This window comes from Marmota monax, unplaced genomic scaffold (genome assembly GCF_021218885.2).
Source record: "Marmota monax isolate L192 unplaced genomic scaffold, Marmota_monax_Labrador192_F-V1.1 WCK01_AAM20220418_F8-fsc00356, whole genome shotgun sequence".
Lineage (NCBI taxonomy): Eukaryota > Metazoa > Chordata > Mammalia > Rodentia > Sciuridae > Marmota > Marmota monax.
The window spans coordinates 720,151-734,908 of NW_026694682.1; the positions used below are offsets into that span (position 1 = coordinate 720,151).

At 40.3% G+C, this 14,758-nt stretch overlaps 1 protein-coding gene across 5 annotated transcripts in view; it reads right to left on the reverse strand.

The window, feature by feature from the left end:
• The window catches only part of Tulp3 (TUB like protein 3), a 67,490-nt gene that overhangs the window by 13,124 nt on the left and 39,608 nt on the right, over nucleotides 1-14,758 (reverse strand). For 2 of the 5 annotated variants that reach the window (XM_046423395.2, XM_046423391.2), the window contains exons 3-4: nucleotides 2,805-2,964; nucleotides 1,144-1,320 (exon numbers count right to left, since the gene is read on the reverse strand). In XM_046423395.2, the coding sequence (XP_046279351.1) occupies nucleotides 1,144-1,320; nucleotides 2,805-2,964 (337 nt within the window). Of the gene's footprint in view, nucleotides 1-1,143; nucleotides 1,321-2,693; nucleotides 2,965-14,758 lie in introns of those variants that run through there. The other 3 variants (XM_046423394.2, XM_046423393.2, XM_046423397.2) reach the window with 3 other exon arrangements.

The following is a 14,758-nucleotide window of genomic DNA, read 5'->3' on the forward strand; positions in this document are numbered from 1 at the left end:
TAGTTGGTAGTTGCATAGGATTGCAGAGGCAAGAGGGAAATAAGAAGCAACTGCTAATGGGTACAAGGTTTCTTTTTGGTGTAATTAAAATATTCTAAAATAAATTGTGATAATGGTTGTAGAACTCTGAATATACCAAAACCACTCAGCTACACCCCCAGCCCAAGAACCATCAAATAAGACTGCTTATGTTAAGTTCCTGACTTATAGAGATATTCAAACCATCGGCGGCTTCCCAGCTGACAGCAGGGCACAGGCAGATGTGGATCTGTCTTTGCCCAGCTTAATCACCACGTCATGGCGCTTTTCTTCTTTTTGTGCAGGGTTGGGGAAAGAACCCAGGTCATTGCTCCTGTTAGATAAGCACTACCACTGAACTATATTTCAGCCTATAGAAAATTATTCTTCTAAGGAACAAAGAAGACTATAGGGACCTCTATAATTATAATAATGAGAACTCCAACTGGTACAAAGTAGGTTCTAGATTATCATGAACTAAGAAATGGAGGCAGGGTAAAGGTATTGAAAGCAACTTTTGTCAAAAGAAGTGAAAAAGCCTAGAGTCCCAAAGAAAAGAGAAAAAAGAGCAAAGTGTTATCCAGTATTTATCCAAATAGTGAGAAAGAGCTGGGTGTGGTGGCATACACCTATAATCCCAGCTACTTGGGAAGCTGAGGCAAGAGAGTTGCAAGTTAGAGACCAGTGGGGCAACTCAGCAAGACACCATTTCAAAAATAAAGAAGAAAGAACAAGAACTGGGGAAATAACTCAGTGGTAGTATGCTTGCCTAGCATGCAGACCATCCTGGGTTTGGGTTTGATCCTCAGCCACACACACACGCGCGCGCACACACACACACACACACACACACACAAGTCATATCTAGTAGCTAATATTCTATATTTGATTTAATTATTTTATTTTCTTAGACAATAGCATAAATGTTACTATTTTTGACAATGACCACTACTCAGATATCAAAGTTGCTTACCACTACCATCTCTATAAAGCCCTAAGCCACATTACAAGCAATTTTAAATCATCTTGATTGTTAACTAACAATGAAAGAATGTAAAGGAAAGATTACAAATGTCAAGTGCCTTACAGAAGGTAAATTGCCTTATAATCATTTCCAAACCTCACCATGTTTTTGGAGAATCTCCTCAAGGTCTGGCTTGGAAGCAGTATCCAGAGTGCTTTCCCCATCAACACTACCTTCAATATCTTCTTCTGTAGCAGAAGAACCTACTGAGAGAACATGAAGTTTGGTTTCCAAATCGTGAGCATCTGGCTTCAGGAAGGCAGCTGGACCATCAATGCCTAGAGCCCCAAAGAAAAGAGAAAAAAGATCAAAGTATTATCCAGTATTTAGCTGGGTAGTTCTAGTATTTGTGATCAGAACTAAGAACTACCCCACCATTTCTCTTCCTTGCCTAATATTGGCAAGGACATTGGCCCAAGCCTGGGGTTCAAACAGAACATGCTCTGTTACAGAAGTAACATGTACTTGATGTTGTATTTTAGAAACTTAAGATTGATACCAAGAGGCTGGAGGTATATCTCTAGTGGTAGAATATTTGCCTAGCATGAACAAGGCCCTGGGGTCAGTCCCTGACTCTGTGAGCAGAAAAAGGAGAAAGAGAGACCAAGAAAATAAAGTAGGTCTACGGGAGATGCATGAGGACCTTTACAGCACTGAAGCCAGTGAGGGGTTAGATCTGGAATTTGGGAACTTATAGTGGCACTCCCGCTATTAAGATTGCCCAATTACAGGTGAACACTCTTTCAGCTCTGCCCTTAAAGGTCCAGCACAGTATGGGAGATGGGCGTGACCTGTTAAGAACTGAGCAGCCTACCTGCTCCACCTCTATCTTGTGAAGAACTTTCTACTGAATCTCTTTGATGTGTTCTGATATAAATAAAAAGGAAGTGGGCTCCCTTCTTTGTCAGAAGGTGCACCCTTCTGGTCAGCTTGGCCCATGGCTGCCCCCATTCTGAACCTATATTTCTGTGTCCTGCAGTTATTTCGTAGTACTACTTTTCTTAGCTTTTACTTCTCGGCCAGCCCATCCCTCCGGAGGGGAACCCTTTTCCCTGCCCACGCTGGATGTAAGCGAGACAGGTCCTCCAGAGTATATATCTTGTCAAGCGCTGCTCAAGGGGCGTGACTGAGAAGGTCTTAGCCCTAGTCTTCCTCCTCCCTCACCACCTAAGATGATCCTTTGGCTACCTTTTAGCTACATACCTGTGGCTTTATAGTTAACCTCTGACATGATGTGACAACCACAACTGTATGCTCTTTTGGGCTGGGGATGTAAGTCAGTGGTAGAGCACTTGCCTAGCATGCCTGAGGCCCTGGGTTCCATTCCTAATGCCCAATTTTTTTTTTTTTTTTTTTTTAGTTCTTGATGGACCTTTATTTTATTTATTTATAGGTGATGCTAAGAATCAAACCCAGTGCCTCACACATGCTAGGCAAGTGCTCTACCACTGAGCCACAGCCCCAGCCCCTAAAGCCACATTAAAAAAAAAAAAATTAAAAACCCCAAACTGTAAGCACCTCAGTTAATTCATTTGCTATCTAAAAACAATAGTTCTAGGATGGATGTAAACTTGAAGATATCTTCCACAAAGGGACCATTTTTAAAATTCTATTCAAAGACCCAGAATGTGATTATAAAGATTCAAGGTACCTAGTGACGATGCTAACATTGTCCTTGTGCTCCATCTGAGACTCCTCCTGCCTTCTCCTAGGTCTGTGAAAACTGTACCTCAGCAGGAAACGAGGCAGCCCAAATACACACCATGTAGGATGACATCATTGTGCGGAGTCTGTGGCTCCACCAGAGGCGTGTGCTCCTCACCACCTCTTGGCTTTAACCGACGTAGACGGGCCTCTGGGTTTGGCTGCACCATAAGTGGCTCCAGGCGCTTCTTTCTCTGCTTCTTTTCCAGCAGTGCTCTCTGGGGAGAACAATGATATTTACAGCCAGGAAACCTAGCCACTTCAAATATTTGCAGTGTGCTTTTAATGATCTTCATAAAAACCGTTGTAAATATTTTTTTTCCTGGCCAGGCACGGTGACGCATGCCTGTGATCCCAGCCGTTTCAGAGGCTGAGGCAGGAGGATTGAGAGTTCAAAGCCACCCTCAACAACTTAGTGAGGCTCTAAGCAACTTAGTGAGACCCTGTCTCAGATGTGAATCAGTTGGTTAAGTGCTCCTGGGTTCAATCCCTGGTACCAAAACAAAAATAATACTACTAATTTTTCCCACATGAGAAATGAGGCACCGTTTTTATCATTTATTGAACACCTATGAAAATCTATTTTAAATCATACAATGCATTTCTAGCCCCACTGAGGATATGATTCAAATCTGTGGAAATATATGGTCATTATCGTATTATTATCAAAGCATAATCACAAATTCAAAACAAACACATACACAGGGAAAAGATGGAGGACATAGCAAAGATGATTTTTTCTTTTTTTCCTTCTTTTTTAGGGGGGGTGGTACTGAACACTGAATACTCAAGGGTGCACTACCATTGAGCCACATCCCAGATCTTTTTTTAAAATATATATTTATTTTTTAGTTGTAAATAATATCTTTATTTCATTTTTATGTGGTGCTGAGGATCAAACCCAGAGCCTCCCGCATGCTAGATGAGTGCTCTATCACTGAGCCACAGCCAAAGTCCCCCCAAATCTTTTTATTTATTCTCTGCTTCTTTTCCAGCAGTGCTCTCTGGGGGAAAAACGATATTTACAGCCAGGAGTGTCTCACCCAGGCTGTCCTTGAATTTGTGACCTGCCTGCCTCAGCTTCCTGAATAACTGGGGTGCACCACTGCACCTAGCAGTAACAGTGATTTATTTGGGTACCAGAATATGAACGATTCTTTTTTAAAAAATTTATTTCTTAGTTTTAGGTGGACACAATATCTTTATTTTATTTTTATGTGGTGCTGAGGATTGAACCCAGTGCCTCATGCATGCTAGGCAAGTACTCTACCACTGAGCCACAACCCCAGCCCTGAATGATTCATTCTTTTTTCTTTTCTTTCTTTCCCTTTTCTTTTGCATATCAACAACAGAAATTTATTTTTCAGTTCTGAAGGCTGGAAAATCTAAGATCAAAGCACCAGTGTCTAGTCAGGGCTTGCTTTCTGATTCACAGATGGCTGTGTTCTCACTGTGTCCTCACATGGCAGAAGGGGTAAGGGAATCTTATTCAGTCCTCTATTATAAGGGTACAAATGATTATTTCTTTTTTTCTAGTTTTTTGTATTTTCCAAATTTTCTTGTTTTTAAATTTGAAATAAAAAAATTAATACCCTCTGAATCCCAAATTATTTTCATGTTCTAATCAGTCACATAGCAATACATTTGGCTTTTTGTTCATATTACAAAATTAGAAATCAAACAAAATTAGATGGCTAGAAATATAGCTCAATGGTAAAGGGTCTGCCTAGCATAAGCAATGTCCTGGGATCAATCCCAGGCACCACCAAACAGCAGCAATAAAAAAAAAAAAAAAAAATTGAGTCAGAGGTGAGAAGAAAAAAACATAGCAGTGGGATATGGGATATTCCAAATGGAAAGCAATCAACTCTGTGACAAAAGCAAGACAAAGGTCTGGGGATGCAGATCAGTGGTAGAGCACCTACTGGCCTAGCATGCATGAGGTCTTAGGTTCATACCAGGTCTGGTTTTTTTTTAGTTGTAGATGGACACACTACCTTTATTTAATTTGTTTATGTGTGCTGCTGAGAATCAAACCCAGTACTTCATACACGCTAGGCAAGTGCTCTACAACTGAGCTATAGCCCCAGTCCACCATGTCTGGATTTGATTCCGAGCACAGAAAGGAAGGGGGGAAGAGTAGGAGCTTGAAGCCAACACAGACACACCCTGGTTCAAAAACAAAGAAACAAAAATGAAACATAACAACAATAAAAGCAAGATAAAGAGTATGGTGATAAAATGGGGCTGGGATTGTGACTCAGAGGTAGAGCACTGGGTTTGATCCTTAGCACCACATAAAAATAAGCAAAATAAAGATATTGTGTCCATCTACAACTAAAAAAAAAAAAGATTTTTAAAAAGAAAATGGTAATAAGAAACTAAAAAAAAAATAGCATAAGAGACAATTCAGGAAAAATTCCAATAAGATGGAAAGTACTACAACCACATATACTATTTGTATGCTTTGGCAAATAAGAGCTTATAATAAACAGAAATTATTGTGATTCTGATATGTCTCAGAATAGGAAAAATGCCAAGCCAACTGAAAAAAACAAAACCATGATTAAAAAGCAAAAGCATTATAACCTCTTTACTATTGCTTCTTAGGCAAAAAGCCATCTGTTCACCTTTTTTTTTTTTTTTTTATTACGGACATGGCTTGAGAAAGGTGCTGGAAGGAAGGAAGGAAGATGTTGAGAGCCACAGCCGAAGGGGCCCCAGCAAACTTCCAGCTGCCAGCAAACTTCCAGCTGCCGGCTGATGATTGGCTCACAGCGGCCCCAGCAACATCTAGCTGATTGGCTCCTCGGCCCCAGCAACATCTAGCTGATTGGCTCCTCTGCGGTGATGCTCATTGGGCTGTTTCCCTGCCCTTTCAGACCACGGAGCTGCTCATTGGGGGACTTTTTTGGCTCCGCCCACGTGACCCAGCCAATCGGCCTCAAGAGCAGGAGGATTGTGGGAGGTGGAGAGAAGCTTGTGTGGGAGAGAGAGGCTTGTGGAAAGCCGGTGGTGGCAGTTGAGGCTCTGAGGGTTTTTCCTGAGAGGCTGTTTTGTTTGGCATGTGTGGTTCTAAAAATAAAGTTAGTTTCTTTTGACAAGTGGCTCCTGATTGTGCCCAGCCAGACTGTGGCAGGAAGAAAGGAAGGGAGGGAGGGAGGAAGGGGTCTCTTGGAAGAAGAGTCAGTCCAAAAGATGAGACTAACAATAGGACAGTAGGTGTTTTTTCCTCCATATAGAAATAGCAGGGGCTGGGGTTGTGGCTCAGTGGTAGAGTGCTCGCCTAGCATGCATGAGGCACTGAGTTAGATCCTCAGCACCACATAAATGTAAAATAAAGATATTGTGTCCACCTAAAACTAAAATGTAAATATTAAAAAAAAAAAAAAAGAAATAGCAGGGCTACTCCTTTTTTTTTCCATTCACAAAATTGAATTAATTTTTTTTCAGATTATATTAGTTTTTTAAAATATTAAAACATTAAATATATTCACTATTTTATATTTTTTAAAATATACGACAGCAGTAGGGCACAATTTTTCATATCTCTGTATATAAAATATGTTCACACCAATTTATGCCTTTATATATGTATTTTGTTGTTGTTGATTTTTTTTGCATTATAATTCTTATTACACATATATACCACAATTTTTTTTAATTTTAATATTTATTTTTTAGTTTTTTTGGCGGACACAACATCTTTGTTTGTATATGGTGCTGAGGATCGAACCTGGGCCGCACGCATGCCAGGCGAGCGCAGAGGAGCGCGCTACCACTTGAGCCACATCCCCGGCCCTATACCACAATTTTTTGTATCTCTGTTTGTATATAAAGTATGTTGACACCCAATTCAAGTCTTCATACATGTACTTTGTATAATGATGTCCAACACATTCTACCATCTTTGCTAATCCCCTGCCCCCTCCCTTTCCCTCCCACCCCTCCACCCCATCTAGAATTCATTCATTCCTCCCATACTCTTCCTCCCTACCCCAAGGGCTACTCTTTTTCACTCACTTGTACATAGAGGTAAAAGACTGAGGAGTTAAAATAACATATTATACCATTAGGAATGAATAGATGTCAGACCAAGGAATATTGGTGTTTGTTTTTATTTTGATTATTACTTTTTATTATTTTGAGATTTTGTGAGTTAGCATGAATAGTCAGAAGGAACCTTAAGGTACCAGGAACTGTAAAACTTAGGAGGCTATGAGTTCCTCCCTGTAGAACTTGTTGAGATTCTTTTAGTAGCTAAGAAGCCTTGTATAATTGAAGCCAGATTTAAAATTAGGTAGTCAGTGTAGTTAGGTAAATCGGGTCTAATATCCAGTGAAATCTAAAATGGAGGCCATGTTGAGAATGAATTTCCAGAAAAGCTGAGCAATTCTCGGAATGTTAATGAAGCCCAGGAAACAGCCCCCAACAGATTTGAAGACAGCCCATCCCAAAGAAATGTTAATGAACAGCAAACTTGACTCAGAAATTCCCAGATTACTTCTTTGGCCCACCTGTGTCCCAACCCTTCCCACCTACATTCCATCACCAAAAACTATAAAAAGGGGAACACATTCGCTCTTCAACGGACTCCACCTCTTGGGTCCCCTTCTTCCTCCGGGAGAAGTCTTTTCTGCTGTCCTTTAATAAACTTCTAATTTTCCACTCTGACCTTGCCTTAGAGTGCTTCTCTGGTGTTATTCTTCAACATTGGGGAAGCAAGGACTCACCAGTCAACAGCGGTAACATAATGACTAAGAAGTAGCTTGCCTAGCATATGCTGGGTCCTGGGTAGAAATGGTAACTAGGAAGCAGTGTAGAAAACAGGAGAGGGTCACATCTTATTTGTGTGGCCATAGCTATTACATCCCATACCGTCTTTTAACTGTGAAATGATCGACAAAACAAACATTAGCTCCAGCCTGTCCATTTCATTAACACATGTAAACAAAAAATGTACTAGCCAAAGAGCTAGAGTTTGATAATCTGTTCAAGAAAGAGCAATACTAAATCTGTAAACAAAAATACTCTATTTACTGGGAGAACTTGCTCTCCACAAGGACAAGAAACTTCACAAGGCTTCTTCGTGCCGTTGTGAAATACCCTGACTGCTTGCTCACCAATCAGCCTTCTAATTTTCAATTTAAATTCTTGGGTATCATACTCTCAGGAGGAGAGCATCAGGAACAGCAGAGATGAATACACACTGAAACAGTAGCGCTCCCACTGTCAATGAACTACTGTTCCAGTTTTATAACTTAACCACTGTGAATGTAACTAGTGTGACTGTGTGCCAAAGGACTCGGTTACATCAGGCTTGCTGACAAAAGCTCTCAGATCTGTAAAGGGAGACTAGACTACTGACCCCAGAGATCCTACCAGGGTACCTGGTATAACCTTTCTCCTTCAACCTCAACACCCATCATTCATTTAGATCAATAAGGGGAAGAAACAACTGTGGACTCAATGACTTCAGGGCCACAGCTATTACATTCCAACACTAAATATGTCCAGCTGTTGTCCAGGTTTGTAAGAATAAAATCATACAATATCTACAAGTAGGCACAGTGCCACCTTGGTGAAAACGGCCACCTGATTTAGAATTCTGATCACTCTTGTTGGGAAAACATAACGGCGGCAGCACCCCAGGAAAAAAAACCCCAACATGGCGTCTAACGACCCTCTTTCTCCTCTTTGTTTCTTTCACTGGCGCGAAACGTTCCTGCCGGCGCCAGTGTTCAAACCCTGCTGGTGGGAAGCCTTAGCCCCAATTAGAATTAACTTCTTGGGCTCCGGAACTGACATATGAAAGAGCTTGCCAATGAACGGGCGACCTGTTATCTACCTCAGCCCTGCTACCTCTCCTTAGACCTATATAAACACACAGCCTTTTGTAATAAAGTGGAAACCTCTTTGGTGATCTGTGTTGTGTGGTGTGGCGTCTTCCAGTCTTACAACTCTCACGTAGTCTGGGTGGGGAATGCTGAATTTGAACATAACCATGCCAACTCATATTGCATTTGTTTTACCTCCGTGTAAAGGTACTAGCGTTTTAACTGAGACTACAAAAACAAGACTGCTTATCAAGACAGGAAGGCCCAGGGAGACAGGATGAGAGCCAAAGTTCAGTGTCTGATGTCCTAAATGTGATATCAAGACTTTAAGGGTCACAAAAACTAAAACACCTTTAAGTTTCCCAATTTCTTTGGGAATTGAACAATAACTCAAAGAATCCATCTTCCCTAGAATCCAGCAGTATGCCTTACTCTTCTGCGGGAGCAAAGTTTTAAATGGTAATGTCAAAATAAACAAGGAGGAAATAAAGGAGATTAGATGGGATGGGGGAGAGGATTTCCATCATAGGACCTTATCCAATAAAATAACGAAGCTCATGCAAGCCTCAAACTAACAACAGCTTGAGTTGTTTCTCAATTTTTCAAGAGGTGAAATCACCCTAGAGATAATCATTGAAGTTACATAATATCACTCTTGGAACTGACTGAGCCACAGAGCACAACCAGGAGGATCAGAATGGTTGTCTGGTCCATTTGTTTGGCCAAAATTGAACTAACCTCCCCCCACACAAAGTGATATCACAGAATGGCAAGGCTAAAAGTTTTTAATTAGACTTCTTCAAATATCAATTTAGTTCACTTATGATCTCCTTTTTAAAAAAGATAAATAAAGACAGATGGGCAACCCCACCCAAAGGGACTATGTAGTACTTCAATCCATTTCCCACCAGGTGATACAGTGTTCCAGACCTCACATGCATCTATGCTTGAGTACACCATAGCAAGTCAGAAAATCTTTACATTATGTCATCAACTAAGGTGTCCACATGCCCTGAAAATAAAAGTACTCTAGTGAAACTAGCAAAAATGAAAGAAAAATAAACTCAATGAGAAAGTATTTTAATAGGAAGTGCCGAGACAACTGGATATCCACATACAAAAGAATGAAATTGAACCCTATCTCACCCCATACATAAAAACTAACTCAGGGCGGGGATGTAGCTCAGCGGTAGAGAGCTTGTCTAACATGCACAAAACCTTAGGTTTGATTCCTAGCACCAAAAAGGGAAAAAAATTAACTCGAAGTGAACATAAAGCATAAGAACTAAAGCTATAAAACACTTAGAAGAAAACAAAGGAACAAGTCTTTGGAAGCTTGGTTTAGCTAACAGTTTCCTAGATATGCCACCAAAAGTATAAGTAACCAAAAAAAAAAAAAAAAAAAAACACAGATAATACTTTGATGCTGAAAATGATACTGTCAAGAAAATAAAAAGACAACTCGCAGAATGGGAACAAAATGTCCACAAATCATATTTCTTTCCTTTTTTTTGGGGGGGGGGGTAGTAGAGATTGAACTTAGGGACACTCAATCCCTGAGCCACATCCCCAGCCCTATTTTGTATTTTATTTAGAGACAGGATCTCACTGCATTGCTTAGTGCCTCACCATTGCTGAGGCTGGCTTTGAACTTGTAATCTACCTGCCTCACCCTCCAGAATTGCTCGGATTATAGATGTGCACCACCACACCTGTTTTTTTTAAACATTAAATTCTAAGATAATATATTAACAGTTAAACATGACAGATATGAAACAAAGTGTAGATATGAAATAATACTGTAACCTGGACAGTGAAAGTATTCTAATGAAACTAGTAAAAATGGTTTATTTTTATCTGTGTCTCTAGTACTGCCCAAGGCAGAATCCTGCTCAGATATAATGTATCGAATTCCTTTGCCAGTGCATCCCTTTAGCAGAAGTGATTTAATTATACCGATACACCTTAATGATATTCATCATAAAGATCATTTTACAAGTTCTACTTGGTCTGATTTCAAAAATACCAGGCTGCTTTCTAATTGCAATCTACTGGGAATGTGATGACCAGCTGATTCTGTTACACAGTTCACTAGAGATTAATTCCTCGTTTTAGATTGTTGAGATTGGCTGGTATGAACCAGTCCTCATAAAACTGATGAATTTTCGTTATTCTTAGCAAACTATTTCTTATCCTACAAAGTCATGACCAGTGACTCTCAAACAAAGGGGACATGCCCGCAGTGGAATTTCTAAAAGTCTAATCTAATGAACAGCTGGGGCAGGGTTTCCCCAGCCTTTCATGCCTCGATTGATGATCACTGTCAGAGTGTACCACTGTCACTGGTGGCTGTGCACTGCCTCCCTGGGGCAGGCTGGCCTGCTTTGGACTATTAGGCGCCCACCAAGACAATGCCATCCTGTGGAGTCTGAGCAGCAAACTATCCTTCCTCTACATTCCTCCATCGCAGCTCTATACTCAATATTCTAAGATCCTTTCTAACATTCTATCATACAGTTCAGCCTCACTCTACAGGTGAAACAATTGAGGTACTAAGTCACACAGAAACTGGGTACAGTGGAAAATACCTAAATTCCAGCGACTTGAGAGGCTGAGGCAGGAGGATCACAAGTTCTAGGCCAGCCTCAGCAACTCTGTGAGTCTCTAAACAACTTAGTGAGATCCTGTCTCTTAAAAATAAAAAATAAAAAGGGCTAGGGATATGGCTAAGGGTTAAAGCACCCATATCCAATCCCAGCACAACCCCTGCCAAAAAGAAAAAAAAATCACACAGCAAATTAGTGAGAGAAAGCCTTCTGATAGTAGCCCGATGCTTTTGTTTTTTTGGTGGTGGGGAGGGACTACCAGAGATTGAACCCAGGGGCACTCAAGCACTGAACCACATCCCTAGACCTATTTTGTTGCATTCCTCACAGGATCACTCCAGGTGAACTGGGCTGCACGAAATAATCACACAGAGACAGAGATACCTTTTTCTTTGGGTCCTGTGATGGCTCCTCTGACCTTAGGGGTCTCTTTTATTGAGGAGAAGCCATTCAAATGAGGCAAGGGGGTCAGGTTTCAGGGGGTTGAGTCTAGCTTCATGATGTCTGCAGTCAGCAGGTTGACTGACATCTAGGAAGACCACACCCAAAGGCAGAGCAAGAGACGGGGATACACAAAGGGTGTTTCCATGGAACACTCTATCCCAAACAGGGCAAAGGGGTAGGATTACAAAGGAATAGGTGAGTGTAGCTCAACCCCATAGGTGACAGGGTACATCTGAAGATACGCCCTCAACTTCCTGGACCAGGACAATGTCCAGGCTACTATGAAATGTAACGACCCGTCAAAGCCTCTCACTTCAGGATGGAAGGCGCAAATCATTAAGAGTGGCTCTGCACATATTTTATTTAGAGACAGGTCTTGCTGAATTGTTTAGGGCCTGGCTAAGTTGCTGAGGCTGGTTTTGTACTCACTATCCTTCTGCTTCAGTCTCCCAAGCCACAGGGACTACAGGCATGTGCCACGGCACCTGGCTCGATGCTGTTTTCATGAGATGGGGCTGTTTTTCTGATTATTCACCATTTGAATATTCAGACCCCATGGGGAAGTGTCTTACTCCTGCTGAATAAATTCCTTCTCAAGCACATGATAGAATTCCAGGGTCCTAATGGTATTCTCATACACTGCTATTTAACACAAAGTCCAGAGGGTTTTTTTTTTTTGCGGGGGGGGGCTGTTAATTTTTTTTTTTTTTTGTAGTTGTAGATGGACAGAATGCCTTTATCTTATGTTTATTTTTATGTGGTGCTGAGGATCGAACCCAGTGCCTCATGCATGCTAGGCAAGCCCTCTACCACTGAGCTACAGCCCCAGCCCCCTATTTTGTTTTTTAATTTGAAAAAATTCCTATAAAATTGTTTGCCCCGTCAGGTGTGGTGGCACACTCCTGTAATTCCCAGTGGCTCGAGAGGCTGAGGCAACAGGATCATGAGTTCATGAAGGCCTCAGCAACTTAGCGAGAACCTAAGCAACTCTGCGAGAAAATCTCTAATAAAATATTTTTAAAAGGCTGGGGATTTGGCTCAGTGGGAGAGAGACTTTTCATCAAATGCCTTTTTTGTATTATTTTATATTATTATAAATGCTTTTATTATCTATATCAAAACATAATTTAGCCAGGCACAGTGGCGCACGCCTGTAATCCCAGCAGCTCAGGAGACTGAGATAGGAGGATTTCTAGTTCAAGGCCAGCCTCAGCAATGGCAAGGCACTAAGCAACTCAGTGAGACCCTGTTTCTAAATAAAATACAAAATAGGGCTGGGGATGTGGCTCAGTGGTTGAACATCCCTAAGTTCAATTCCTAGTACCAAACAAACAAAGGAAGAAAACATAATTTGGAAAACTTTTGTGCTATAAAAAAGCTTACAAAAATCCCAACTTTTATGCTATATACCACAAGTAGCACCCTTGCTGAAAAGAGTAAAAATTATGAAATATTAGGTCATCTTTCACAAAATTATGATGGTGTGCTTGCCTAGCACGTGTGAGGCACTGGGTTCGATTCTCAGCACCACATAAATAAAATAAAGGTTCATTAACCAAAAAAATGTTTAAAAATTCAGGGGCTGGGGATGTGGCTCAAACAGTAGCACGCTTGCTTGGCATGTGTGCGGCCCAGGTTCGATCCTCAGCACCACATACAAACAAAGATATTGTGTCTGCTGAAAAACTAAATATATATATTAAATAAAATAAAAATAAAAATTCATAAAAATATACAATATATAGAATTTAAAAATTAGTCTTATAACATTACATGACAGGTAGATCATATATTTCATTTACTATTAGTCAAGTATGTGCCACTAAACTTGTAACATTAGGATGCCTAAGAACAAAATTAAATAGAAATAAAAAGATCTAAATTTTTTTTTTTAATGTATGTGGTGCTGGGGATGGAACCCAGGGCCTTACACATTCAGGACATGTTCTACCACTGAGCTACCCCCAGCCCAAGATCTGAATTTTGTCATCACTTCTCTCTAAATAGTTTGCTATGCAATGGGATAAAGAAAAAGGGTGGAGGAGTGGCTCCATACAATTATTCTGATATTTGGGGGATACTCTTTGTGTGTGTGTGTGTGTGTGTGTGTGGTGGGCCCTTGTTATCCACAAGTTTCATGTTTGTGGATTCAAATGACCTTAAATTGGGGAAAAAAATATATATATAAATATTGGGTACCATATATAAGTAATCTAGAGATGATTTAATATAGGGGATGATATTCATTGGTTATGTGCAAATACTTCTCCATTTTACATAAGGCATTTGATTATCTATGGTTTTTGATATCCTAAGGAGTCCTGAAACCAATCCCTTATGCGGGTGTATCAGAATTTTCTCCACTGTCATTATACATTAGGGTTTTTTTTCCCCATTTTTTTTGAGAGGGGTACTGAGGGCTGAACTCAGGGGCACTCAGCACATCCCCAAACCTATTTTGTATTTTATTTACAGGCAGGATCTCACTGAGTTGCTTAGGCCTCGATGTTGCTGAAGCTGGCTTTGAACTTGTGATTTTCCTGTCTCAGCCTCCCAAGCTGCTGCGATCACAGGTGTGCGCTATTGCGCTTGGCTAGTATTTTTCCCAGTTTTAAATTATGATATCATTAAAGTAATTTATTAAACTAAAAGTCCCATTATTAATTCCACCAGCAACACAAAGAAGACAAAATTTCTATGGAATCTAAACATCTTGATTATTATTATTTTTTTAAATATCTATTTTTTTAGTTGTAGTTGGACACAATACCTTTATTTTATTTATTTTTATGTGGTGCTGAGGATTGAACCCAGGGCCTCGCACATACATGCTAGATGAGTGCTCTACCGCTGAGCCACAATCCCAGCCCAACATCTTGATTTTTTTTGTTGTTGTTACTGTTGGGATATTATTTATTCTTCAAAGGTTTCACATACATCTTGATTATTAATGATACTATCTAGGTAGGCTTGAGCTACAGATTTTCCCGAATTAGGAAACGTTCATATGAAAAGGCAAATATGAAAGCAATGTACTTGGGTATATATACTACTTAATCAAGATGATCACAGCATGTAACAACACAAAATTGTCCATTTATTCCTTCTTTTATTTAAATATATAA